The sequence below is a fragment of the Halichoeres trimaculatus genome, unplaced genomic scaffold, assembly GCF_033239565.1.
Source record: "Halichoeres trimaculatus isolate MK-OKI-2021-1 unplaced genomic scaffold, fHalTri1.1 fHalTri1_scaffold_14, whole genome shotgun sequence".
NCBI lineage: Eukaryota > Metazoa > Chordata > Actinopteri > Labriformes > Labridae > Halichoeres > Halichoeres trimaculatus.
In genome coordinates, this window is record NW_027437192.1 from 24,969,240 (window position 1) to 24,995,478 (window position 26,239).

A 26,239-nucleotide genomic window follows, 5' to 3' on the forward strand; every position below is an offset into this window, starting at 1 on the left:
TTAAGACAAAAACACTTGATCATATTTCAGTTTTTGCAGTGCATGATACAAAAACCATTTGAGGGTTCTACATTTAGTAATGATGACTCTCCATTGAGAGCGGAGGGTCACACGGCTTCATGCTGGACTCAGGTTAGTGAAAAGTGAGATGGTTAAAAGTGTGTGACACAGCATTACTAAACTCTTCATCATATATAAATGTGCTGCCGTTAAAACACTGCATCATATTCTTTCTTTAAAAGCTGCTCTGATCACTGGTGAAAAGTGATGAGCTACATTAACCACTCTGAGAGGGGTGTTAAACCTTAAACTCCTCATGAAGGTCATGACCTCTCAGTTTGTGAGTTATTGTTGATCACACAGACCTCTTTGTTCAGCAGTATTTGTTTGACTGCACTGAACTCACTGGTTCAGTCAGACAACTCACACTTTAATAGTTCAAGGTGTTCACTGCAGCTGCGGAGTATGATCTATATTTAGTCTCATCAGGCCTTGTATTTTTTCTGTTTAACTGTTTTTACATTCAGAAATGAAGGAGTGATGAGAAAATGTCTAAATAAAACTGAAAGTTTAAGTTCAGCTCTTATACAGGACAAGAGTAGAAGAGCAAGATCAAACTGCCCAGGCGAAGACTGGAAATCTTGCAACTTGAAAAAATGGGAAAAAAGACACCAAAATTGTGAGGATAGGTCTGTTTGTTGACCGATTGTGAGAATGATACAAATCAAGTGTAAAATCAAAGCCACTGGCTGACTGACTTTTTTCATTGCTGTTGTATTTTCAACAAAGAAGCTTTAGGGAAACTGCCAAACAATGAAAAGAACGTGCAGATCTATGTTGACAGTGCTATGTTCTGAAACTTAAATCTTCATGAGGTCAAAGTGTTGACAGTCGTTGCCCAACCCACCATGACTGAATCTTTCATTACAAGACAAAAGAATTATAGCACAGTTCAGAACAAGCCGACTAGAGAAAATACAGTAATATTAGTCACACTTGACGGCTGTGCTTTTAAATACTAGGGCTTAAAGCAGCAATTGACAACAGTATTACAGTCAGATTCAGTAAACCACTCACAGAGATGTCTTTAAGTTTTATGTGACCTTAAGTTTCTTGGTTCAATCCCACATCCAAACATTTCTGAACTATAAATGACATCTCCGCAGAGACAGGCTGTTATTAGTGTTTTTAGTGCCGGTACCTGACAGCCACTTCATCACACAGTATTCTCAGTTATCCTACCGGTCTCAGAAGGCGGGGAGCCCGTGGCGGGAGTCTCAGGTTCAAGGTCAGCCTCTGTGTCCTCCTGGGAGGCGTAGGAGGAAGGGCTGCTGCTACGAGAAGACGAGGGCCAAGATTCTGAGGGTTCAAAGGTCAGGTTGAGATCTGGGCGAGTCCTTGACACCCGGACGCGCTCCTTTTCGTACTCCTCAGCTGCAAGACGCTCAACGTTCTTATACCTGTACAAAAGAAAGAAGATTAGAGGAAGAAAAATGCAAAAATGAGGCTTTTTTTTCAACAATCTGCTCTAATCTCTTTGATTCTGTTGAGTGAAAATGGGCTCGCTATTTTAAAAACCCCAAGTTCACCTCAAAACTCTCCTCAACGTTTCCTCCTCTGCTGCTGCAATGCCATTTTTCCACACTATAAGCCTTCCTCACTCCTCTCCCTCATCCTGTTAACTCTCCACAAAGCATTCACTACTTGTCTCCCTCCTGCACCTCTCCTGTCTCCAAATTCTCAGCTTTCACCAGCGATCCAAGTACACAACCAGAGAGAGTTCAAAGAAGGAGAGATGAAGTTGAGGGTGAAGAAGAGAGGAGCAATAGTTAGTCCGGCTGCTGGCCAAACATCAGAGGAGAATCAGAGTAAACCTGTTCAAGATGTGTCTCCATCAGCTCTCCTCCCGTGTCACTTCTCCTCCTTTGCTTCTAACAAACTTCACCGCTCAACCTGCTGGCCCAAAAAGAGATTTAGGGCACTGTTTCAGCCCTCCCTTTCTCTCTCCCCCTCTGGCTGTCTTTCTGTCTGTGACCCCTCCTCTTTCCCACCGCACCGTGAATGTGTGGAGCTTCTGTTCACAGTTCATTTGCATCAGGCCACTTCAGAGGACTGAAGAAACTGGATACCAGTATATGTGTGTGTTTGTGTGAGGGAGCCAACTGTGTATTGTTGGCTTCACTTGGACCCAGACATGCAGCGTTGTTTGTGTGTTTTTATACTAAGAAATGAAATGAGAGGTTGTTTGAAAAACACTCACACACGCTGGACAATAACCACCAATTTATCAAAACAGCTCTTACTGTGTGCATATAAAAATACATGAATTTGTGTTAATGTTATTTAAAAAGACTCAGTCTGAAGAGAAAAGATGATTGCTATGGGCAGTGATGAAAGAAATGTGTGAACAGTACACCATAATGCCCCATAATGGTGCTTTGAGACTACATAAGCAACACTAAGTTTTAAGACTGTCATTATCTCTGATTACAAAGCAAAGTTAAGAGGAGAAATTTGTTCAGTAAGGCTTAAAAAAAAGCTTCAATATTTGCTACATGCTGCGGGAAATGTGTTTCATCTAGCACTTGTATTCATGCCATCTAAAATAATTTTTAAACTCAGCCGTCTGTCACTGAAGAAATCATATTTTACTCAACCACTTTCTGGTCCAGGTGTTAGAGCCGTATCTCGTCTGACAGAAGCTTCCCTGAGGGAGGTGAGTTGGGGTAAGAACTCATGTTTGCCTGATAACCGTATCGTCCAAATCCTCCATAAATACATCGACCTCTCCTGTGGATTCATCCCCCATCTTCTCACTCAGCTGCTCACCCTCCCTCCCCTCGCCGCCTTTCGTTTTCTCCATCTGCTGTTGACTTCAAGTGTTCTGAGTCTGTTTCCCTCTATTTCTTCTTCTCTCTGACTCCCAGACACAGTGTCTTGTTGTGTCAACAGTGTTTTAAATTAAGGGTGAAAGAGGCTGGATTTTACAGAAAAGGGAAGAGAAGCTGGCATAGACCGCAGGCCGTCAAAAGAAGAGGAGGAGAGAACGTTGTGTTTTAATAATACATCATACAGTATATGCTCATGCTGTGAGGATCTATCTCTGTTCAGTGCCGTAATCCTAAATGTGATCATGACCTTGTGTACTCTCTTCAGTAATTCCTCAGTTTCCTGTGCACATACAGACACATTTCTTAGTCTCAGGAAAACTTTCCTCAGCGCGCATGTGCTCGAGCTCAAAATGTGTATTCATTGTGAAAGTCTTAAAGTCCTTGAATCTGATTTTCGCACAGCAAGCCACCAAACAATCAAACTCCTGACAGAGCGCAGCATTTTAAGAACAGCTCCATAAGGAAAGAGAAAACACACAGAGAGGAAAGTTTCAGTCCTCTGGCAGCAGAGGGCAACTTCTTAACCTGAAAACAATTAGGCTGTTACCGAGCTTCCCAAACCACAGGCTGAAACGTATTCCCCTCAGGTTCGGCTGCTCTCTGAGTGTGTGTTGTTTTGATTTAGTGCACACACTCACCTCTCCTCCCTCGCATGCCTGGCCTCTTCCATTTTATCCACAAAGTCACGGCTGTGGGAGTCACACAAACAGACAATTTTAAACCATTACAATCTTATCCTCAGCTGCTTTCATTTCTGTAAACCTGGTTTATGTTGAGTGTTTTAAATCATGCACATGGACAGTGGAGGAATGTCTGTAACCTGTAAATCTATAATGTTTCTTCTATGCTTTTCACATTCTTTCTATCACTAAATACTTTCACCACTTTTATGAAAATAAAAACAGGTTTTACATAACAAATGCACATATTTTACTCAAGTTATGTTTATATTTAACAGTAACATAAATCTAATGATGCTAATCCTTAACCTGTTTTTTGAAAAAAAAAACAAAAGAAGCTAGAAAACTATATTAATACTACATTTGATTTATGGATGACTTCATTGTTGTTAATATTTCAGATCTGTCTCTGTGTTTGTTGCTTCAGCATCAAAAACATGCTGGTACTCTTTTTTGTTGAAAGGAAAATAAGGATATAGTTAATATTTACATTTTAGAGCTCAGTTGCTAGTTAGCTTAGCATAGGTAAAGGAAAGAAACAGAGGAAGATTCCCTTAAAGGGGGAATCTGCCAACCATAACCAATACCACAAATAATCTTGTTTGTTTGTTTGATCTAAAATGAGATGGTATATTGTGAGCTCTGTGTAACTTTATAGCAGCCACACTATACCATGAATTAACTTGTGAAGTCTTTACTCTGATATATTTGGTAAAGATGGCAGGTGTCACATTATTAATAATTTAGTTTTCCATCAAATAAATACTCATGTAAGTATCAGGATATCTTTGACATATATATTTTAGTATTTTTGAAAAGTTGCTGTTTTTTGATAGGACAGAGAGGTGGGGAGCAGAGACTGTGAAGCTAATGTGCAGTGACTGTGATGAGGACTTTAGTGTCTTAACATGTGGTGCAACATGTCTAAATCACTCTGCAAAGGGCACATTTATATTTATTTCATTTTCAACAGTCTCTTGTGAAGCTGCATTTTTCATTCTTCTTTTTATTTATCTACTACTACTACTACAGTCAGAGGTATCTCACCTGTGCTTGTTCCTCTCCTCTCTTTCTATCCTCTGCAGCCGCTCTTCTCTCTCCAAGCGGCGGCGCTCTCGCTCAGCTGCCAGAGACTCCTGGTGTTGTCGGTATGAGGACGACAGAAGTCCACCCAAAGCCGGCCTGTTGGAGAGAGTTTAGTTAAATACAGCAGAGCAAGAGAGATCCTTTCCTCCACAGGCACCATTTGGGATTTTGAAACTATTAGTGACTAACATTTCAGGTTAAAGAACCATTCTTTCTTTAAATTTTATTACAAATATTACCATAATCAAAAGATGGAGTAGGGCTGCAACTAACGATTATGTTTAATGTCAACTAATCTATTTGTTATTTTTTCGGTTAGTCGATTAATCACGATTATTTTAAAATTCAACCTGTGTGTTGCATTTTCACTGCCTTTACTCAGAGTTATGTTCTCACCTCTGATTGGTCAGCCCTGTGTCATGTTTGTTTGACTTTATTTCATTCATGATGACATAAAAATATAAGTACAATACAAAAAAAAACAAAAAAAAAAACAAACAAAATAAATCTTAAAATGAATGAAGCAGGTAACAAGGAAATTAAGTTGTTGTGTGCAGTGTTGGTTGGCAAGACCGTTTATTAGTGACTTATTTTCTAATGTTTATTTGCTCATTGGGGCTTGCTTTGCTCTCTGTATGATCCTGTTGGAATCTCTTTCAGCTCTTTATAACAACACGTTTACTACCACTTCGCTCATGCGCACTCCGCCCCTCCTCCACCCTGCTGAGTGCAGTGAGCTTGAGAGTGAAAGCTCCATCAGATAAATGTCCTCTCTTTTAAAAAGTTAGGGGAGTTTTGACACTAGTTTTTGACTCAGATCCTGAAAAACTGACGGAGGAGACTCTCTAAATCACGTCATCAGGCGCCAAACACCGGGAGCTGTCAGTTTGTCCAGCCGGAGAAGGAAAAATTTTGGAAAATAATCTAATTGCAATTATTTGGACCAATATTGAGATTGTGATTTAGCATGCAAGTTTTTGTGGGGACAATTAGCGCCTGCATTATTCACTAAACAGAAGCTTTGAGACATTCTATAGTATGGCCAACAGGACAAAAGATACTATCAGCATATAAACAATTTTTTCCTGCACATTTTACTTGAAAAAGAAAAAGGAACACGGGTGTGAGTGAGAGTAACAAATCATACAGAATAGGGAACAAGGGTAACGGCTCTGCCAGCCACAATCATCTTAATGTATGAATCTCTGAAGCTGACAGAGTTTTTGCCTAAAATAACCCCCAGCATATTGACTTTTGCTAGTTTTGAGGAAGAACAAGTACAAGTTACTATATCCCCTCCAGGTCTGTGTACATGAAACTTTTTTTAAATGTAATTGCAGCCATTGCAATCTATCATATTGAGATGTTGGTTTCACTAGGATTGATTTTTGAGCCCTACTTCTGATCTGCCGTGTGTGTTAAACAGGCCATAAATTGTCTTTAATGAGTGTGTTTTTCAGGCAAGAAATAGGAACAGCTCAGTTAGCAGGGAACCTGAGAGCTGAGCTCACATTCACTTCAGCTTGTCAGCAGCATGAGTGTACCATGAGGCGGCACACATGCCAAACCTGTCACACATGTGAATATGTGAACATGTGAACATGTTAACAGTACATGGAAGTTTAATTTTAGGATGTGTGGAGGCACATGTGAGCGCAGACTCCTCTCACCTGGGGCTGGTTGGACTGCCGAGTGAGGAGAAGGATGAGACACCTCCATTCCTGGGGGGGAGAGAGGGGGGAGAGAGGGGTGACAGTGAGGACCACTTTAGACAGCCAGCTACACGACACCCCACTGACTAACTCCTCGGTTCAAAACTGGTAGCGAGAAATGAAAGTGACACCTTGTTACATAACGGGAGCACTGTTGGTGCAACACTCAGGTGACCCCTGCTACTGACTCCTGTAGAGTTTATACGCTTATGTTTCTGGAAAATTCCAGACAAGCCGTCTCTTCACATCTACAGTTCAGTGTGAAGCTGAAAAGGCTGTTGGGTAACATTTAATTAACTTGACAAATCATTGAGCTGCTGTTAGCATCAGAGAGGAGGTGTGCTGTGGTAATTACATCAGATTAGCAACTGGTGCCAGTTTATTTGAAGGTTTATGCTTTTAGGAGCGAGATTTTTCACAGTGTAACCTTAAATAAACTATCAACTGAAGCATTTGAATAAAACATGAGCACAACATCCATGCATTAAACTCTTATCAAGTATAAAATAAAGCAAGATAGCAAAGGTGACAAGGGTTCAGAAGAGTGATCGAGCTAACAAGCAGGAAGTGAAAGCACAGGTGTGAAGTTTTACAAGGTGTCAGTGGAAACTCTACTGTTTGAAGAAATGAGATGTGGCGCGTGGAAACAAAGTGGGAATCTCTATTTTTGGACTATCAAGACGAAGCTAAGAAGAAGAAATGTGAAAAAGCAACAGGTGATAATAAGAGCGCTAACACGCCAAGAGGTGGGAAGCAGAAAAAGAGTTGAAACAAAGCAAGTGAAGTAAGGAAGGTGATGTATAAGAAGGTGATGCCAGATGAAAAATCCAGAAACCAAAGTGGGAAAAGAAAAAGTGAAAGTGCAACATCCAGGAGATGCTGGGAGAGCTGCAGAGCTTCTTGAACTTGAGGGAGATCAAGTCCGTCTGTCCGTCTGACCTGAGAGACGTTGTTTTTGGTGACTCCTCACTGGGTTTGGTTGGAGCCGGGGGCGACGGCTCTTCATCGAGGTCGTAGGAGAAGAGGTGGAAAGGTGAGTGAGGCAGGTAGGGCAGGCGGTCAGGAGAGGGGCGGTTGCTGCCGCGGGATGGTGGGCTGACCTCTTTAGTAGCTGGGACAGTGACGATAGACCTCTTCCTGGCCAGCAGGGAGGCCAGCAGGGAAGGCTGGGCCGGGGGGCTGAGAGGGGAGGAGGCAGGGGGAGGCGGGGAGTGAAGGACGGGTGGTGGCGGGGGTTCAGTCCGATTCCTCTGCTCCTCCTCTTTTATACTCTCTTTTCTGGATGTGATGGTGATGGACTGGACGGTTGTTCGGTGAATTATGGATGGAAGGTGTCTGGCTGGGCTAGGAACAGAGGAATGGATTGAGAGGAATAAACGGAAGAAAGCAGCTCTGCACAAACATTAGAGAGGATGAAATACCCCACCAAACCTTTAACTGCTGTAAAGGTTTCAGAGTATAACATTAACACCAGACACATGTACCACATGAGATGAAACCAACAGATTCACATCAAAACAAAGTGAAAAAGACACATCCAATCTCTGACTGTGGATCTATAAATAGATTTATAACCAGAGAACACCTCCTTGTGACCACCGTGTCCTAAAATACCTGGAGGTGATCTCTTTAGACACTGTTTCAGCCCCCTGCTGTTCATCCGAATCAGACTCAGTCACTGGAAACTCCTCCTCCTCCTCCTCATCTACTTCCTCTTGCTTTTCTTCTTCCTCCTCCTCCTCCTCTTCCTCTACTTTCTCCTGCTTCTCCTCCTCTATCTCATCTTCATATTCCTCCTCTCTGTGAAGGCAGAGGGGTGAGGATGGATGGATGGAAAGATGGTTGGATGGACAGAGAATTCAGGGAAAGACAATGTGACAGACACATAAAAAACATGCAAATAGAAACTGACACAAACAAAAAGAAAAGAGAAAAATGGAGCAGAAAAAAAAGAGATGGAGACAGATGAGATAGAATATGAAAATAAAAGAATGAAAGCGCTGAAAAGAGGACTTGATATTTACGAGATAGAAATGCTGTGATGATTAAAAATGAAAGGATTAAGACGGGAGAGGGCACAGAAATGAAGTAGGAGAGGGGGGTGAGTGTTTCTCATTACCATGCCTCCAGGTCGGTTTTCATGCATGAAGTAGACAAACACTGAGAAGAGGGGAAGAAAAGCTACGAGGAGAATATACCACGGCTGAACAACTGACTGGAGATCAGTGTCACCAAACAGTGCTGTGGAGTGAAACCAGATGAGCCTTGTTGCAGTGGAGTCGGCGTGCGCTGCCAGGTGTTGTTCTCAAAGACCAGAGCCATGTGTGTGTGACGAATGAGTCCACCAATAAAAGTTTGTCTTAGCTTTTCCTCTGCCCGTGTGTGTGTATGTAATATGAAGCAGGACATTTCCATGTCTGTTTAAAGAGACAGAAGTGTGTTGGTATTTGAGCTGGCTCAAGTGTGAGATAATCTGCTTTGGTCATATTTCACACTTGACAGGATAAAGAGATGACAGAGCTTTGCATCCACTGAGTAAAATGCTAGAAAAGATAGAAAGGAGGGATTTACCTGAGGATAACAGGAGCCACCGGCCTGAAATGCCCCTTTTTTGTGCGTGCACACACACACAAATGCCTAAAACAAGCCTGTGGTGGTTTAACAATGCTTATGCTCACAAATCCTGAAGGCTGGTGCTTCTTTCTACACCAGGGTTTCAATACATGTAATGAAAAACACTCATAGTGCTTTATACAACAGAAACCACATTAGTCACAGCATGAAGGTGAGGAGCAGTGGGAAACAAAAGGCAGCAGACCGCAGAGGTCAGCGGCTCAGTGACCTTTGAACTTACATGGATGGAAGGGAACCTGACAGTGCTCTGGAGCAGAAAGTGTTGGTACAAGAAAGTCAAGTTCTCCCTCACGGCTGCTTACATAAATCTAACACTAATCATAAAAAACCAAACACTTCTTCCCTCTGCCTCCTCCTCTCACCTCTCGCTCATGTCCTCAGCTCTCTGTCCGTTGAAAGGCTGGAAGTTGGATCTCTGAGGGGATGCAGGGCTGCAGGGGGAGGCCTCACCAGACCTCCCATGAGAGGCCCGGCGGCTCCGCCTCCTCTCCAAGCCACGTTTCTTGTCTCCGCACCCCAGGCTGACTCGACGGCGGTCCCGGCGTCCTGTTGGTGGAGGCTGGCTGTCATCGTCACCGTCCTCATGCCGTAGGGTCATCTGTGGTGGGTGTGTGAAATGAGAGTAGCAATGATGTGTGGCACATAAAGGCTTGAGTATCAGAGCTAAAACACCGTATGAAGTCATGTTCATTAGATAACAACACTCTTATTGAAAAAAAAAATGATTTCAGTACTTTTTCATGATCTCATGAATTAATGCATCACAAACCTCATAGATGTTGAGCTGCTCTACTAAGTCCAGATCAGTGCCTTTCCTCCCTAGGTGTCTTTGTGTCACTGTCTCCACACCCTGCTCCTCCAGACCGTCCACCATATCGTAGAATGAATCCTGGTCAGGCAGTGCTGCAAGAGTCTGAAAAAAACTAGGTTTAAAGTCCTGTGGATGAAATATTCCAGTGGTAAAAAGAAAAGTGAGAGACACACAACACAACACCTTGTTAATGAGGGTCATGGCATAGACCAGCAGTTCTGTGTCCACGCCGTCCTTCTCATGTAAGATCTCCATGGTGTTGGACCACGGCTTGCAGCCTGAAAATCAGAGCATCAAAAAAAAATTATTGCAGCTCTCTATCTGAGCCCCTCTCAGTGGATCAGCCCAGGCAACAACAAGGTCAACTCCAATGTAAATCACAGGTTAACCTGAAAAATGAATGAAAGTATTTCTACCTGTCTTGGCGTCCACAGAGGTGATGGCTTCTATCAGCAGAGGGGCGTTAGACTCGGAGTACTCAACGAACACCAGCAACAGCTTCAGAGCGGTTTTCACCACCAGGCGGAACTGAGAGGAGAAGCGCAAGGACAAGAAACAAAATATTTTTACCTTGCCAGCCTGTGTTAGCATAATAGAAAATAATGTATACCATGAAACGTGGGTAAACTTTTGCTGACTCAAACAGACTCATTACTCCTTTATTCGTTGTAAACTTAACAAGGTTTCACTGTGGGAAAACAAATGTAATGTTTAAAATTATATCAGGAAATTTAAACTTTGCTATGTTTGCTTAGGTGACTTAAAGGTCCCAATTTATGCAAAAATCACTTTATTAAGTCTATTAGTTAAATTTGTGGGTCTTTGGCTTTCCTCCCAGCCCACAAAATGTGATATTTAATGAAAAAACCTGTTCTTAGTAGTGCTTGTGAATTTAAAATCCTGACCTATAACAAGCTGTTTGGATTTTGGGGATTTGCCGATGTCAGCGATTCCCTTTTTTGACCAATCAGGAGCAAGTCTGACCTGATTGGTCCACTGGAGCAGATACCCCTGCATCCCCTTAGCCTGTTGTTTTAGCTGTAATGTTACGGTAAACATGCTTCACTGTTTTCTAAACATTGTGCACTCAGAGCTTGTGGCGCCACTCTCAGTGACGCTGAAGAGCGGGGTGGTATCAGCGGTGGCTCATTTACATATGAAGGCCACGCCCACTAAATCAGAGCGTTCTGAACAGAGGGGCTATGAGAGCCTGGAAACAATGCTGCTGTGCTTGATTTATTGGCTTTATGGACCAAAACATGTTACTACCATTTCATGAAGACATCAATGATCCACATTAAACTGCAGAAAAGGAGCAAAATATGGGACCTTTTAATCACAACGCTCTGATGCTTTCTTAGAAAAGTGGCAGAACCCTCAGATAATCTAAAATAACACAATACCAATTAAAACAACAACCCTAATAGGTCACTAACCAGATCACAACCGTGGTACATGTTTGTCTATTTTTATGGGTGAAAGAGCAGAGAATAAATATTACCAATACTTGGCTGATTCAGACCTAAAGGCAGCCTGTTTGAAGTGCAAATGAGTTTGTGTAGGTACATGTGTGTTAGTTATTGTGTTATGTCAGTGAAACCTTTGAGCCAACGAGAGTGTAGAGCCACTGGATTGTCTCAACGTGCCCGATGACACCGTTCATCCCGTCCACATACAGCATGATCTGTCCCAGAGCTGTGAGGGTAGGAGGAGGGAGAGACAAAGAGTTAGACAGAGCAGAATCAGAAAGATGATGATTGAGACCCTCAAAGAGGCGACTGTGTGCTGCACTCTTATTCATTTAAAGTGGTTTTAAACACATAGAAACAAACCAGGGATCAGGGGTTTCTTTTCTTTGCATTTGATCTACATGACAAACATGAAAAGCAAAGGGTTTGTAAGACATTTGAGCCTAAATGTGAGCATATATTCGAGTATACTGGAGCCTACTAAATCTATGATGCGTGGGATCAGTTTGAATGTTATTATGCAAAACTAACTTCCTATTTTGCTAACTTCTTATTAGAGCCCGACCGATTAATAGGGCCAATTATGCCTGTCACCGATTAATCAACATCGGCCAAATTTGTAGCCGATTATAAACATTTTTGCTCCACAGAGATTCTGTCACTCCTGTTCTTGTGTGTCTGTGTGTTGGGCTGCACACTGCCTAAGTGCTGGGCCCTCTCCATCCACCACTATCTAATGTACCGCTATAGAACAACTTTTTAATGTCACGAAAGTTGCTTTTTTGTGAGAAAAACAGAGATAAATGCAACCGTTAATTCACACGTCCACCATTATCTAATGTAAGAGTATATTACGGCGTTTTAACGTCGTGTAAGTTGCTCATTGTGTGTTCACATTTTGACTTTTTTTGTACTTACTGTGTTTAAAGTTTGACTTATTTATTTAAGGTGTTTGCAGTTTGACTCTTTTATCTATTATTGTGTTTACAGCTTGTTCTGATTTATCATTGGTTAACACAACAGTTTTTATGGTGACAGTTTGATAATTAGTTCCTTGTTTAAATTTAATAGTGTCCTGTCTCTGTCTTGAATCATATGGGTATTATAATGATTTGTGTTTATATACAGTATATATCCTGTGTATATCAATGAATCTATTATATATATCAGTCAATATAAAGGATATCGGCTTTTATTTGCCCCCAGTATCGGTATCGGCATCAGCCCCAGAAATCCTATATCAGTCGGGCTCTACTTCTTATGACTTTTGAGTGGATTTTTACATAGATTGAATTTGATCTAATTTCCTCCCAGAGTAAGGAAAATGCCCCTGACAGAAATTGAAAACTTTTTAAAATAATTCTGTAGAGTTACACAAGTTATAAACTGTTTTTAAAATGTAAGCATCAAAATATAATACACTTTGATGTTAATTATTAAGTTCTGGGGTTAAAATTAAAAGTTTCTGTACAAAATCTCTCTACATGAGGAATTTTCCAATAAAGCACCATTTTCTTCCTGGTTTATATGTCTGCCCTCACTGGGATGAATCAAGGCGCGAGGACACGACGCAGTGCACGAGCGCCAGAGGCACATGTGAACGAGGCAATTTCACAGCACTGTTTTAAAGAGGCGGCACGGTAGTCTTATTTCCCTCAGACAAACAGCCTTTCCATCACACTATGATCACGTACGTCATAAAGAGGGTCTTGGTCCAACTATCCGGATTGGATAGCTGCTCCCCGAAGAGGCAGAAATGAAAGTGAAACACTAAAAACCAAAGTAACAGAAACACAGTAGACTTGCGAGGAAAACGAAACAAACTCAACCATGTCTGTCGACGCAAACTTGAAAATTGAGATTGTATCTTTACTTTTGGGAGAAAGTTTTCAACCTTCTGTTAAGAAAAGATATGGAAAAGAAGCAACTTTATCTGTGGAGGAATTTCATCTGCGCAACCTCACCGGGAGGCGACGCACATCTGTGCAGGCAGCTTTCATCAATGAGAAGGAGTTTTTTGATCCACAGTATGACCACGACTTCTCAAACCTCTCTGACTCTTCTCGGTGTATGAGAGGTGACGAGGAGTACGAGCGCCCAAAAGGCTGGTACCGCATAGCCTTAAAGGTCAAAGGTAAATATCCAGACGGAGACGACTGGCTGGGGACGGACGGATGGAGGAGTCACTCTGTGCCTGGAGAATGGCCTGTTTCCTACCATGGGACAACACTGAAGGGCGCAAAAGGCATCATTGGGAGTCACTACACTGCAGGTAAACATTTTAATTCAGTAGGAGTTAAAATAAAAGTATTCAAAGAGTAAAACGCACACACTCTGGTGAGAGTGGGGGAGAAAGGTATCCCCCCAAAACAAACTTCTTACTGTTTTTGGAATCTCTTTTCCGAATCACATTTTGGAGACGGTCACTGCACAAAGGCTCTTAATACAAACTGAAACTAATTTGTTTGTAACGGGCACCAAAAGGCTGCCAATGCAGCATGCAAATCCTTTAAAGTTCCTCAAATCAGTGTTTAGTAGAGGTGTGGAAAAAAAAATGCAGTATATCACAATACTTTGACCTGTGATAAAATATCTATATTTCAACCCTTAATATCAATATGTTTGTTTAAATAAAAACTCACATTTTAGGTGAGGTGGAAGTACAGTACGTCCCCCACCTCCACTGCGGTAGATGGCGCTGAAGAGCTACTCCGCTGTGTGTTGCCCATTAACTTAATAATAAATATGATCTTAAAGTATAATCAAAATATTTTATTCCTAAACTTGATGATGTGGGTTTGATGCCGTTAACATCAATGTTTTCTGTCTGTTCTTGGTCAGTAAGTTGAAAATCATCTGAAGTTTAATTTTTACAGTGTATTTCACTGATAGAATAATAATCACAGTCATGTTTTGTGCAATATTAGATTTTTATGAGTAACACTGGTTACACCATGTGATTTTTCACCCAAAAGCTTTTTTGTTACATTAGTTTAATTTCACAGTTGTTTGAGTAACAAACTTGATGCACTTTACGCTTCCAAGTTGTGTGTATATGAAACACTGCATCTGACTTCAATTATTTCAACACAATAAAACAGAAAAGTTGTTTTCAATCAAATAGTTAACCGTGTAGAATATCCAAGCGGCAACCTCCTGTCTGAGAATATGAGACAATGCGGAAGTGCTAAAATCTGCTGTTTCTCGAGTGTCCACTTGAGGCTGGCTCCGGAAGTAGCGGAAGTCACATACACACCAAGCCAAAAAAAGCCATTTTCAAAGCAGAGATCAACCTATTTACGGCCTGGTTCAAAAAACGTCTCCTGTCTGAGTCGCTAATTTTACAACCGGCTACCACTGTACAGGGGGTGAATTTTTTTCTAACCCGGCCGTTCAGAGGATATTAAGATGGCGAGCTCCCCAAATAAAAGGCACAGCTGAGGGTCACGTGATGGATGGTGTTGTGCCATATTCTGCACCCCTTGAGTGAAATGCACCCCCTCCAGCGGGAAGCCCATTGGAGGCATAGATATAGAGCATAGACTGTAAACGCTCACAGCTTGAAGACGCTCATCCCTAAGGGCCAGACGCGGTTCATGGCCACCAAACGTAGCTCATGTTGTCAAAGTCATTTTCTGTGTGAATATTTTATCCTCTCTCCACAATACAGACTTCTTTCAGTTTTTGTTAATGACTTGCAATTACATGTGCTTATTGAATCAACCACCTTTATTTTCATTTTCTGGCAACCTCCCCAACAGTCAATGTTAACAAAAATGGCATATACTCAATGATGTCAATAAGCAATAGCCTGTTTACTGCGTTTTCTTCCCTCATATTATATCATATATATCCATTTTTTAAGTGGTGCAGTGTGTCACTTCATCTGGGGGGGGGGCTGTTTTGCCTGGCAGGAAATGCAGCATTTACAGTCTATGCTCTATATGTATGCGTCCAATGGGCATTCCACTGGAGGGGGGGTGCAGAATATGGCACAACACCGGCGCTCTATGGCTCAACACCGGCGCTTTATGGCTGTAGGTGAAGCCCTTGCCATTACCAATATGGCCGCTTTAGCCGATGTGCTTCATTTTCCGATACAGAAACAGACAGGTGATGTCGGTGACACTACGTCCATGTTTTATACAGTCTATGAGAATATCCCAATAAATCGAGATATTGTGATATAGTGGTCTTGTGACCAAGTATCATGATGCGTATTGTATCATAAGGATCTTGCCAATACTCACCCCTAATGTTTAACAGGACCTTCCATTAACGTATTCAGAATCTCTGGTTTGGATTATCTTTAATTAAGAAGTTGTAGAAATGAGACAAAACCAATTTTCAAGGTTAGGATTTTTAGCAATGTAAATATGAACTATTCACCAACAAAAGTAAATTAAAACTAATTACTTTCCTCCCCTGCAGGTGAACGAGCCATGTATGGAAGAGGAATCTACTCCACACCTGATTTAAGTATAGCTGAGAGATACTACGCTCAAGTTTTCACATCAGAAACAACTGGGAAACGCTACAAAGTGATCCTGCAAAACCGGATCAACCCCAGAGAAAGAGAGATTTGCAGTTTCCGTGACTACTGGCTCATTCCTGTTCCCAAAGGAACTTCTGCTGAGGAGGAGAAAGACATCGTGGAAAGCTCCATTCGACCTTACGGCATCCTGATCAAGGAGCTCATCGACACTGATGATGATCTCTGCCTGGATGAAGGTCGCAGGAACCAAAGAAAGACAAGAAACGCCACCAGTAACACCATGACAAACATGAGGGTTATGATTGAGGTGGTGAGACTGATGATGTTTGGAACGATAAAGACAATCAAAGGGATAATCACTGCGATAATAGCAATGATAAGGTTAGTGGGAATGATGTTGGGTCTGGTAGAGTCATTTACAACAACCACAGTGAGAACCACGAAGGCAGCATGGGAGATAATTGCAACAGTGCTGCTGATCCTGATGATTGTGATGAAGCTTCTGATGAAGGTGGTGACAGTGATGAAGGCTCTTGTGACAATACTTTTGATAAAAATGGTGCAGGCTATGAAGGCAGGGTGGCGGAAATCTGCTCCAGCGCTGGTTAAACTGATGGACGGGATAAGACAAAGGCAGTATTGAGCAGTGCTCTGCTAGTGACATTTGCTGTGATGGTGGTGCAGACTATGAGGGAAACATTCAAGGAGATTTGCTACAATGATGATGAGGATGATGATGTTTGGGATGTGGGCTTTGAAGCTGTCACCAGTGATAAAAATGATGATGATCAGCGACTGTTGTTATGGTGATGTCACTGTGGCAGATGTAATGTCATTGACGGGGATGGTGGTGGTGATAGCTGTGATGCTAACATCTGACAATCTCATTATCTAGAGTCAGAAAGATTTGACCACTATTGCACTGTGGCTTTTTTTTTTTTTTTTTACGGTATTCATACTTAGGGCACATGGTTAAAGATCATCTTTTCTTTAAAATTAGCACAAAATCTTAAGTTGTGTTTCTGATGTAAACTGAAATAACGCCTACATATTTCTCATTTTGTCTGATTTTTTTTTCTACTATCGACTGCAACTTGTTGTTTTATTTTGTATTAATATGAATTGTTATTATTTCTGATGTGACTTCTTTCAACATGTATTTTGTGGCATCATTTTTTTGCCTGACCTGTCATGGTCAAAAGTTAGACATAAGCAGCAGTAACATTCAAAGAAGCCTGTAATTTGTAGAGGACTGTGTTTGAATAAACAGATAAAACAACAACATGTGTGAATCTCTCTTTATCTCTTCTCCTGTCCTGGGTTGATCTGCTGCAGTTTAAACCAGGCATCAGGTGTAGGGATGCACGACATTATTGGCACAATATCGGTATCGGCTGATAAAAGCTTAAAAACACGTTTATCGGTATCGGCAGATATGAAAATTTCTGCCAATAAGCACAGCCGATAAGGTGCTATTCAGTTAGGATTATTATTATTTTCCATTTGAAAAATAAGCTCCTTAAATAAAATGTAGCACTTCATTTATTTGCACTGCAGAGCTCTGTGTCTGTCACCAGGTTGTTACAGTAGCTCTAAGATAATCAAATGCAACTTGGTTATGTTTAAAAATGCATTGTACATTTAAAGTTCATGTGATCTAAAGAAATTATTTTTCTGTATTTCAATACTGAATGTCTTGAGTTTGAAAAACTAATACATTTCTTATTTATGGTAAAATCAAATGTTTTTTGTCTTGTTTTATGTGTTTCTTAAACAAATAAGACCGTCACAATAAGAATAACATATAGATTCCAGACTTAGCTTTCTTTACAGTGAAAAAAACAAACAAACTTGTGATTATTGGTATCGGCCGAAAGGGGTTTCGATATATTGGCATATCGGATGTTGACAAAAATCCAATATCGTGCGTCCCTAATCAGGTGCACCTAATAAAGTGGCCGGTGAGTGTAAATTTTTTCAGAAGCCAGGCCAAGTGTCTCATCTTACAAGAATTCTGATTTTTAATGAAATGATAAGTTGTATATTTGGCGATCTGTGTAAAGGCTCTTCCTGTAAATGATGCCTGCATTCTGGAAAGTTAAAAACGAAAGGGGATTCTTGGGTCATTTGCAGCTCAGCCCAGATTTGGTCTCACATGACCCACATGTGATTATGGTTTCAGTTTGTGCTGTCAAGGTCTTCACACTGGCTGTGACAGTGGTTGTTGTCTGCCCTGCTTTAAGGTCACAGACTTTACATGCACATAAAAGTTTGATTGTAACCAGGAAAAGCAAAGATAAGTTTGCCCACCTCTGAGCTATGAGTATTGCAGTTTAACATTTATTAAATTACATTTAGCTGTTTGTCATAACTTTGGGTGCTTTTCTGTGTCCATGTGGGAGTTTTCAGGAGTTCAGCTTTTTAGAAAATGAACAATGCTGTTTACGTAGAGACAGAGGATAACATTACAAACAAGTACAGTATTCATGTAGCTTAGAGTAAATGGATAAGAAAATGAAAGCATGCTGTCAGTGGAGCAGTTGGCAGGACAGCTCAAGAGGGGGCTGGTTGGGGTCAAAATTAGAAGTGAAATCAAAAGTAAAGTTGTACACAGTGCACTCAGACACAGCAAGAAGACAAGACAGAGTGTAGCTTTGCTCCAGTTTGCTTTAAAACAATGTTTATGAACGACGTTTTAAAAGCTGAAGCTCTGTCTTCACTTTTTGGGCAAACCCTAACACTCTCTGACAAAATCCATGGGAACCAAGGAGACACTTTGTCGCTTGAGGACATCTTTTACAGCATCATTGTCAAAATCCGACAAGCTCAGATGAAAGGATTTTTCGTCAACGCAGGAGAACTTTTTGATCCACAATACGACTATGACTTCACAAACCTTTCTGATTTCTCTCAGTGTATGAGAGGTAATGAGCCCTACGAGCGTCCAAAAGGCTGGTATCGTATCGCACTGAAAGTTAAAGGTAAATACCCTGATGGAGACACCTGGCTGGGGACGGACGGATGGAGGAGTCACTCTGTGTCTGGAGAATGGCCAGTTTCCTACCACGGGACATCCTTAGACGGAGCACACGGCATCATCAAGGGCCACTACAAGGCTGGTGCACGAGCCATGTATGGAAGAGGAATCTACTCCACACCTAATATACGTGTTGCAGAGGATGAGGGCTACGCTAAAACTTTCACATCACCATCAACTGGGAAATGCTACAAAGTGATCCTGCAAAATCGGATCAACCCCCAAGTTAGATGGATTTGCCCTATAAGTGGCCACTGGCTTATACCTGTTAATGAAGGAACTTCTGCTGAGCAGGAGAGAAACATAGCGGAAATATCCATTCGACCTTATGGCATCCTGATCAAAGAGGTTTGAAAAAAGAGGCAAAACTAGTCGGCTATTCATTCTCTCCTCCATGTCTGTTGACCTAGAAACTTTCTGTAAGTCTGTCACTTTTAGAGCAGTCACTGCTAGAGCCTTTTTTTCCGTTAAGAAAGTGCTTTAAACCAACTACAGCAATAATCACATAGAAAGCACAAAAACACCAGAGCTGCCTTACTTTTGGCTTCTTTTATTTTTATTTTTTTCTAAAAAGCAGATTTATGTTCACACATATGGACATTTTAGTGCATACAAGCATGTTTGAAAAGTGGTGCCATGTCCATGAACTGTTGTTGAATCTGATGAATATACCTTTAAAGCATTCAGGTGTGTAACATTATAAGAACAATGAGTGACGACTGCCTTTCAATTTTTTTTTTCTTTTTTTCTGTTGACTTTTTGCTGTGAATGTTCTGTGATTTTTTTCTTCATGATTACTTTTTGTTGATTTGTTTCCAACCTTTTCCGTATAAGACATCATCTGCCAAGATTTAATCACTGAACATTTCTCTTCAATCATATTTTGAGCTTGTGCTTTTCTGATTTGATGATTAAAAAAATCCAATGCACATTTGATTCTCTTTTGCTTCAGTTCTTCTCTTTTCTGTCACAAAGAGTTACTGTGAAAATGTGGAAATACCTCATCAAAACATGTTTTCACGCATGTTAATGAGGGTGTCTGATAGCACTTATAGAAAGATAACAGGTCAAAGTGGGCGTAGCAGTTTGTTCCAAGATGGAGTGGTTTTGGTGCAAAGCAAATGCTTGTTATCAAAATAACAGGTTTGATCCCTCACAAGCTGCTTAAATGATCAGGTTTCACCACTGAGGTTCCATGGACCCAAACTTTCAGCAGCTCTCACAGATTTTCCTGAGGGTGTTGAGGAGAAATCTTTTTAGGTGTGTTTGGGTGATATTTATTCATTCATTCATTCATTTTCTAAACCACTTATCCTATTCAGGGTTGGGGGTGGGTGGAGTCTATCCCAGCTGTCATTGGGCAAGAGGCGGGGTTCACCCTGGACTGGTCGCCAGTCAATCACAGGGCTGACACACAGACAGACAACCATTCACACACACACTCACACCTAGGGGCAATTTAGAGAGCTCAATTAACCTGGTGAGCATGTTTTTGGACTGTGGAAGGAAGCCAGAGTACCCGGAGAGAACCCACACATGCACGGGGAGAACATGCAAACTCCACACAGAAAGGCCCACCGGCCAAGCTGGGAATAGAACCGGTGACCTTCTTGCTGTGATGCTAAATTGGCCAAATGTGTGATATTTTCCCCTGATCCCTGATGAATCTGAAATATGACATTCAATGCAGAGGTGTGTCTGATTATGTACAGGAAAGATGGGCCTTACCTCTAAGTATGTAGTTCTGATAGTTTTGATCAGCTTCAGCTCCCACCTTGATGAGACATGTCAGACCTTCAGCCATTACAAACTCATGGACCAGGTCCTTGTCATCCTGCAAAGAAACACAAACACAAAGAAATAAACAGGAGTGACTACTAGGGATGGGTACCGAATCAGGTAACTTTTTAGGTACCGACCAAATTCTGTCAAAAGTACCGGGTACCCATTCACATAAAATCAAAAGGTACCATATTTAGGTACCTAAATGCATCCTTGCGACTATGAGGGAGTGGAAGAGTAGGTGATTTTCCGTGCTGGATATGAACACAGCATTTCAAGTTTACACATTGAAGAATAAATCTGTTAAATTGAAAAATATATAAATATGTATATATTATTAAACAATATTGTTTTACCGCATAAACACAAGAAGTACCAAACATAGGTACCTTTGAGCACTCATATCGATTGCCAGGTACTGGACATCAGTACCGTATCGTTTCAAATGTATAAGGTTCCCATCCCTAGTGACTACTCTTAAACACAGCATAAAACCAGAGATGCTCATAATCTTGCTGGAGCTAAGAGTTTCAGTTTAGTTCTCGTTTTTCACCACATGGTGTCAGTAATGTTCAGGATCAGGATTTTAATTCCCAGCTGATGCACACTAAACATTTCCATAACTGTGTTTTTAGATTTGTTGCTTTTGAAAAAATTCTCTTAACAAACAGTAAAAGCAATCAGAAAAGCCCAAGGTTATTTGCTCAAAGGCACCTGAGCAAGGGCTGCATTCAGGTGCAGGGTCAAATCCCAGTGAACAGAGAGCTCTAAGAGTGAGTGATTGTATGGGTAATTTGCTTTGTCATCATGTAGACATTGATTTAAATGATTTGGTCACATGGTCAATTCATGTTATTTTCAAAGAGTTTAAACTTTGATTTTATTCCTTTGAATGACCTCAAATGTGGGAAACATTTAAATCATTTGTATTGCTGTTTTGATTTCTGGACCATGTATTATTATACCCCCGCTCTTCTTCTTCTTGTGTGAATGCTTCAAGTAAAGCCTTTGTTATTTTAAGTCGCTTACTCCTCTCATCCCAAAATAAACACACAAACACAAATGTAAACTCCTACACACACACCCCAAACACACACACTAAGTCCTACACACACCCACTCAGATACACACAGAGCGAGAGAAATGCCACGTTGATGGAGATCCCTGTCATCAGGGACGCACACAGTGGCCACAATAACCAACTGTGCTCTGCAACAACAAACTGACAGTAATTGCAAGTGAAATATGTGTGTGTGTGTGTGTGTATGTGTGTGTGTGTGTGTGTGTGTGTGTGTGTGTGTGTGTGTGTGTGTGTGTGTGTGTGTGTGTGTGTGTGTGTTACCTGAAAGATTTGTTTTAGAGAGAACAGTGCCCGTCTCAGGTCCCGTCCATTGCAGTTATAGAGTCTTTCTGGAGAAACAGAGAAACAAAGAGGGGTTATCAGTCTGAAACTCAACAAACAAACAAGTAATCACAGAGACTCACTACATGTGCTCCGAGTCTTTCCACCTGGCTTTGATACAAGCTTTATTGACACAATCGCTTTTCACTGCTCGTTCTGCAGAGCACCTTTCATCTCCAAACAATCCTCATGTGCTTCAATGTCCTGATCAATAAAAATAGTTTGTAAAATGAATCTCAGCTGTGCAAAAGTTATATAACAGCTTAATGTGCAGGAGGAGCGCTGATGGTGAAAGGATCCAGTCTCTGTGATTCACTCTGATCACCTGAGGTTGGCACTGTGTCACACTTTCACAGTGTCCTCAGTCACAGAGCCACACGTGCAGGATCTTTTTTTGCACACATGCACTCAGACACACACACACACACACACACACACACACACACACACACACACACACGCTGGTTGCAGTGGTGATTAGAGCTGTATTGGAATGTTAATGAGCTGCTGGCTGGGATTCAGCAGTGAGGTATTCAGGTCACAACATGGAAAGCACTGAGAACAAACGGATATGTAGTCTTATACCTCGTCAACGATATGTAGCTTTAAAATATCTACCACTCAACACAATCACCACAACAGGAGCTCGGCCTCCTGGAAATATTTTGTTAGACTATTACCTTTACTTGGCTCTTATTTCATCTTTGAAGCCTACGTGCAGAATTCCTTTTCAACACCTCTCAAAATTGACAAATTGTAAAACTGAAAGTTGAGAGTTACTGACAACAACCCCAAAATGATAGAAGACACTTCTTAACAATTCATTTCGTTTTATCAATTCATTGATTTAAACCTCTGAGTCTGCACAAGACAACTGAATAAAAATAAAGTCTTCATTTTTTTAACAAGTGAGACATGAAGAACTCTTTATGTCCAGTTCAATGATGGCTCCATAGAATAAGCATGTGCCACAATATGACATGATACTTAACTCCTCATACTCAATGTCCACCACCAAAGATAGATCACAAACTGCCCACACTGAACTCCCACAGGCAACAAACTGACTGCCTCAATTGGCAGTCAACGTAAGTGGGCATCAGTTAGCACTAGTGGCTCACTGCTAATGCTAACCGGCTATTTACACTCACTGTTACAGCTCATGAGATCAGTTTGGCGAATCAGCAGCTCTTTTTCTGAAAATCAAGATAAAATTTTAAACTTTGGACTCATTCTTAAAGGTACAGTGTGTAGGATTTGGTGGCATTTATCAGTATTCATTGACAGAAAAGCAATATTTTATTTTAAAGAATGTGTATGAGTTGGAATGGCAGTACCTTTTGTTGCTTTTAATTGTTTTATTATCTTTATTACTTTTATTTTAAAAGACATTTCCTTTCCTTTATTTGGTGGTGGTTCTTAACCTTTTATATTTCTATTTTCTACCTCATATTTCTCTTTTACCGCTCTTTTACTTCTTCGTTTTTTATTTCTTTTTACTGTTTGTTTCTATTATGTAAAGCACTTGGCAACACATTTTTATAGAGCCATATAAATAAAATGTAGTTTTATTATTATTAAATTAGATTAGAGTATAATTATCTGGTATATAATTTTTTTATTATTATTTGTTAGATTAGAATAAGCCTTCATATCAACATTAGATGCAGGTCCCTTTAGTAGAGGCCAACACCATGAACACATCTTTCCACAATAGCATCAAACAGACAAAGCAAATACAGGTAATATCCTGTTTTTTATTAATTGGGGAAGAGGACATAAAAAAATGCTAAAGAGAGATGTTGTTGTAGATCACGTGTTACAGGAGCTTCTTGTCCTTAAAAACCAAAACCTCATCCATACTTTCATCAATAGGAGGGGTGAGTGAGTAGTGTAGACACTGTACCTTTAAGATATCACTAAGTCGATTTTTGTTTACAAAGTAAGGAAAACTTTTTTTTTTTTTTTTTTAATTTTAGAACTTGGCGTGTGTCCAGTCCTTTGTTTTATTTTACCTTAAACTTTATTTGTAGACTTAATTTTTTACGTTAACATTCAATTTAAAGGAGCATTTTGACAAAAAAATGTCTGTTGAAAATGTATTTATCATTTATTTATTTTATTTATTCCATTCTTTTATAAATACAAATCGATACAAAGAAAAATAAAAGATCCCCAAAACTGAATGAAAAGGAGCAGAAAGAAGAAAACCCTTATTGTATCGGCCCCTTCTGTCAAGCTTTTACTCCTTCTTTCTTGCACAGTACTGTTCACAAGTGTCTGTGTATATTCAGTGTGTTTATTTGAGCAGTGTATGAAGTGTACTCTAGATTTTGAATGGTATCATTTATTTTATGAACCTCAGGGTCTGTTCAGATGATCGTACATGCTGTCTATTTGTGCATTTGAACAGTTGTGCATTTAAGTGTGTGTCAGCAGGGGGTCCAGGGACCAGTGTGAGTAAATCCGCTGTTTGCGTGTTGTTAACAAATCCTTCAGTCCATCAGGAGTAGTTCTTAGTTAGAGTGTACAGAAAGTGAGGTCCTGCTGTCTGGAACTTCACTCTATCTAAGCTGGACAAAGCTAACGCAACCGTAGCCTAAGGTCAAAATCATTATCATTCCACCCAGAGCTGAAGAATTACAGTCTGTCTCTCCATCTGCTGGACCCTCTCTGTGAGCTCAGAAGCAGCATTCATGAAAACATCTGTGATAGTCTGCCGCTCAGATAATCAAATAATCCAAATCATAAGTGCCAGGAGGCAACTGGCACTATGGATGTTTGGGGGAAAGGGACTTCAAACTCGCCAAAAAAGGCATGAATTCCACAAATTCACATGACAGAAATTGATGATGTGAAGGGAAGAGAAGGAAAGCAAATAAAAGGACAAGAAAGAACAGGACAGCATGTTATACTGAAAGTACGGTTGGTGAAGGAAATCAAAGGAATGGGAAATAGTACAAGGAGGTGACGACTGAATACAGGCCTGTTTCAGATTTTATAAGGGATGATTGCTTCTGGGTAATCAAATAAATATGAAGATAGGAAATTCTCCCATAAACAGACAAACAACAGATATCTATATGACACATAGATAGGAGTAACATGCAGGTTTCTAACCCTGGGTTTATGTTATCAAACCCGGCTGGCTCAGTTTATACTTTTAAGAATCAAAGAAATTCCCCATTGAAAGAAATGAGTTTGTTGAACTGGCATGAACTTCTTCCGTCGTTATGTAGGTCAAACTGAGGTGAGCATGGATGGTTGTCAGGTGCAGGGACTTCCTCTTTGATCAGATTACCTTGTTCCTGCTCTCTAGGTTTCCCTGGAAATCACTTAATGATGCAGGGAACAGTTCGTCCGCATGCTCACGTGCGATGTTCATGTTCGTTATCAGGCCATGAGACGGGCTGTTGGGGTAACCTTTAACAAAATGTCTGCTGTCCATCAGGAGCATGTCAGCAGCAGAGATCAGCTGTACACTTGGCTGGGTTAAGTCTGGTGTAAAGCTAGTGATGCAGTCAGGTGTGAAAAGGTGGAGACACTGTGTTATGAGCAGTGGAGGTGTTACGTCTCTTTACAATGAGGGTTGTAATTGCTCTTACAATTTTCTGTGTTTTATTATAGAACAAAACAAACAAGGAAGAGGTTTGGTGAAATAATCCAATCATCTTTGAACAAATTAAATAACAAGAAACACAACTTTAATGTAATAAAGTGAAACTGGGTGATGGTTGTTCCTTCCAGGAAAACACACTGTACCAGCCAACTCCAGCTTATCAGCTTCATTTAACAGTGACACTCTTTATCGTCTAAACTTAGACCTCACTGTTACATCGGACATATCAGGGATGTTTTATATGTTGGCTATTGTTGGACTGAAAATACACCACATACTGATATTGATGGCTGGATATAGATGGAGAACAATATGTAACATGCTTTCTGGACGGACTGTTCAAGAGACAGGACAAACAAAAGAGGCAAGGTCAGAGCTCTTAGCAGTAAAAGCAAACACCTGCATGTTTAGCAGCATCGCACTGTGAGAAATTATCCTCTCACAGATTCAACAGGTTGCTAGGCCGCAGCTCTCTCTTCTTTATCCATTTCTTGTAATTTTTTCATCTTTTTTTCGTAATCTTTGTATTTGGAGTGGATCATTACTTTGTATGGCTCATTTGTTGGTCATGGACACCAAACTTTTTGTGGCTTCAGTGATGTTTTTACTACTTTTTCTCCT

General features: G+C 40.7%; 3 protein-coding genes across 5 annotated transcripts in view; 2 read left to right on the top strand and 1 right to left on the bottom strand.

Moving 5' to 3' along the window:
• fhod3a (formin homology 2 domain containing 3a) overlaps positions 1–26,239 on the bottom strand; it is a 79,135-nt gene that overhangs the window by 15,807 nt on the left and 37,089 nt on the right. The window contains exons 5-17 of one of the 3 annotated variants that reach the window (XM_074686301.1): positions 21,940–22,007; positions 20,544–20,649; positions 11,415–11,509; positions 10,231–10,342; positions 9,998–10,092; positions 9,773–9,916; positions 9,366–9,601; positions 7,984–8,169; positions 7,309–7,713; positions 6,328–6,378; positions 4,619–4,753; positions 3,530–3,580; positions 1,243–1,460 (exon numbers count right to left, since the gene is read on the bottom strand). In XM_074686301.1, the coding sequence (XP_074542402.1) occupies positions 1,243–1,460; positions 3,530–3,580; positions 4,619–4,753; positions 6,328–6,378; positions 7,309–7,713; positions 7,984–8,169; positions 9,366–9,601; positions 9,773–9,916; positions 9,998–10,092; positions 10,231–10,342; positions 11,415–11,509; positions 20,544–20,649; positions 21,940–22,007 (1,902 nt within the window). The remainder of the gene's footprint in view (positions 1–1,242; positions 1,461–3,529; positions 3,581–4,618; positions 4,754–6,327; positions 6,379–7,308; positions 7,714–7,983; positions 8,170–9,365; positions 9,602–9,772; positions 9,917–9,997; positions 10,093–10,230; positions 10,343–11,414; positions 11,510–20,543; positions 20,650–21,939; positions 22,008–26,239) is intronic. The other 2 variants (XM_074686302.1, XM_074686303.1) reach the window with 2 other exon arrangements.
• LOC141803392 (uncharacterized) lies at positions 13,033–16,526 on the top strand. The gene is made up of 2 exons (XM_074687387.1): positions 13,033–13,555; positions 15,715–16,526. The coding sequence occupies exons 1-2, from the start codon at positions 13,114–13,116 to the stop codon at positions 16,419–16,421; spliced, it is 1,149 nt and encodes a 382-aa protein (XP_074543488.1). The 5' UTR covers positions 13,033–13,113; the 3' UTR covers positions 16,422–16,526.
• Positions 18,456–19,169, top strand: LOC141803231 (uncharacterized). The gene has a single exon (XM_074687190.1). It carries the CDS (start codon positions 18,456–18,458, stop codon positions 19,167–19,169), a length of 714 nt encoding a protein of 237 aa, XP_074543291.1.

Bases quoted from the DNA above. Each gene is read 5' to 3' on its own strand.
- LOC141803392 (XM_074687387.1), top strand. From the start codon at position 13,114: ATGTCTGTCGACGCAAACTTGAAAATTGAGATTGTATCTTTACTTTTG. The intron at 13,556-15,714 runs GTAAACATTTTA...CCTCCCCTGCAG, and splicing joins TGGGAGTCACTACACTGCAG to GTGAACGAGCCATGTATGGA.
- LOC141803231 (XM_074687190.1), top strand. From the start codon at position 18,456: ATGTTTATGAACGACGTTTTAAAAGCTGAAGCTCTGTCTTCACTTTTT.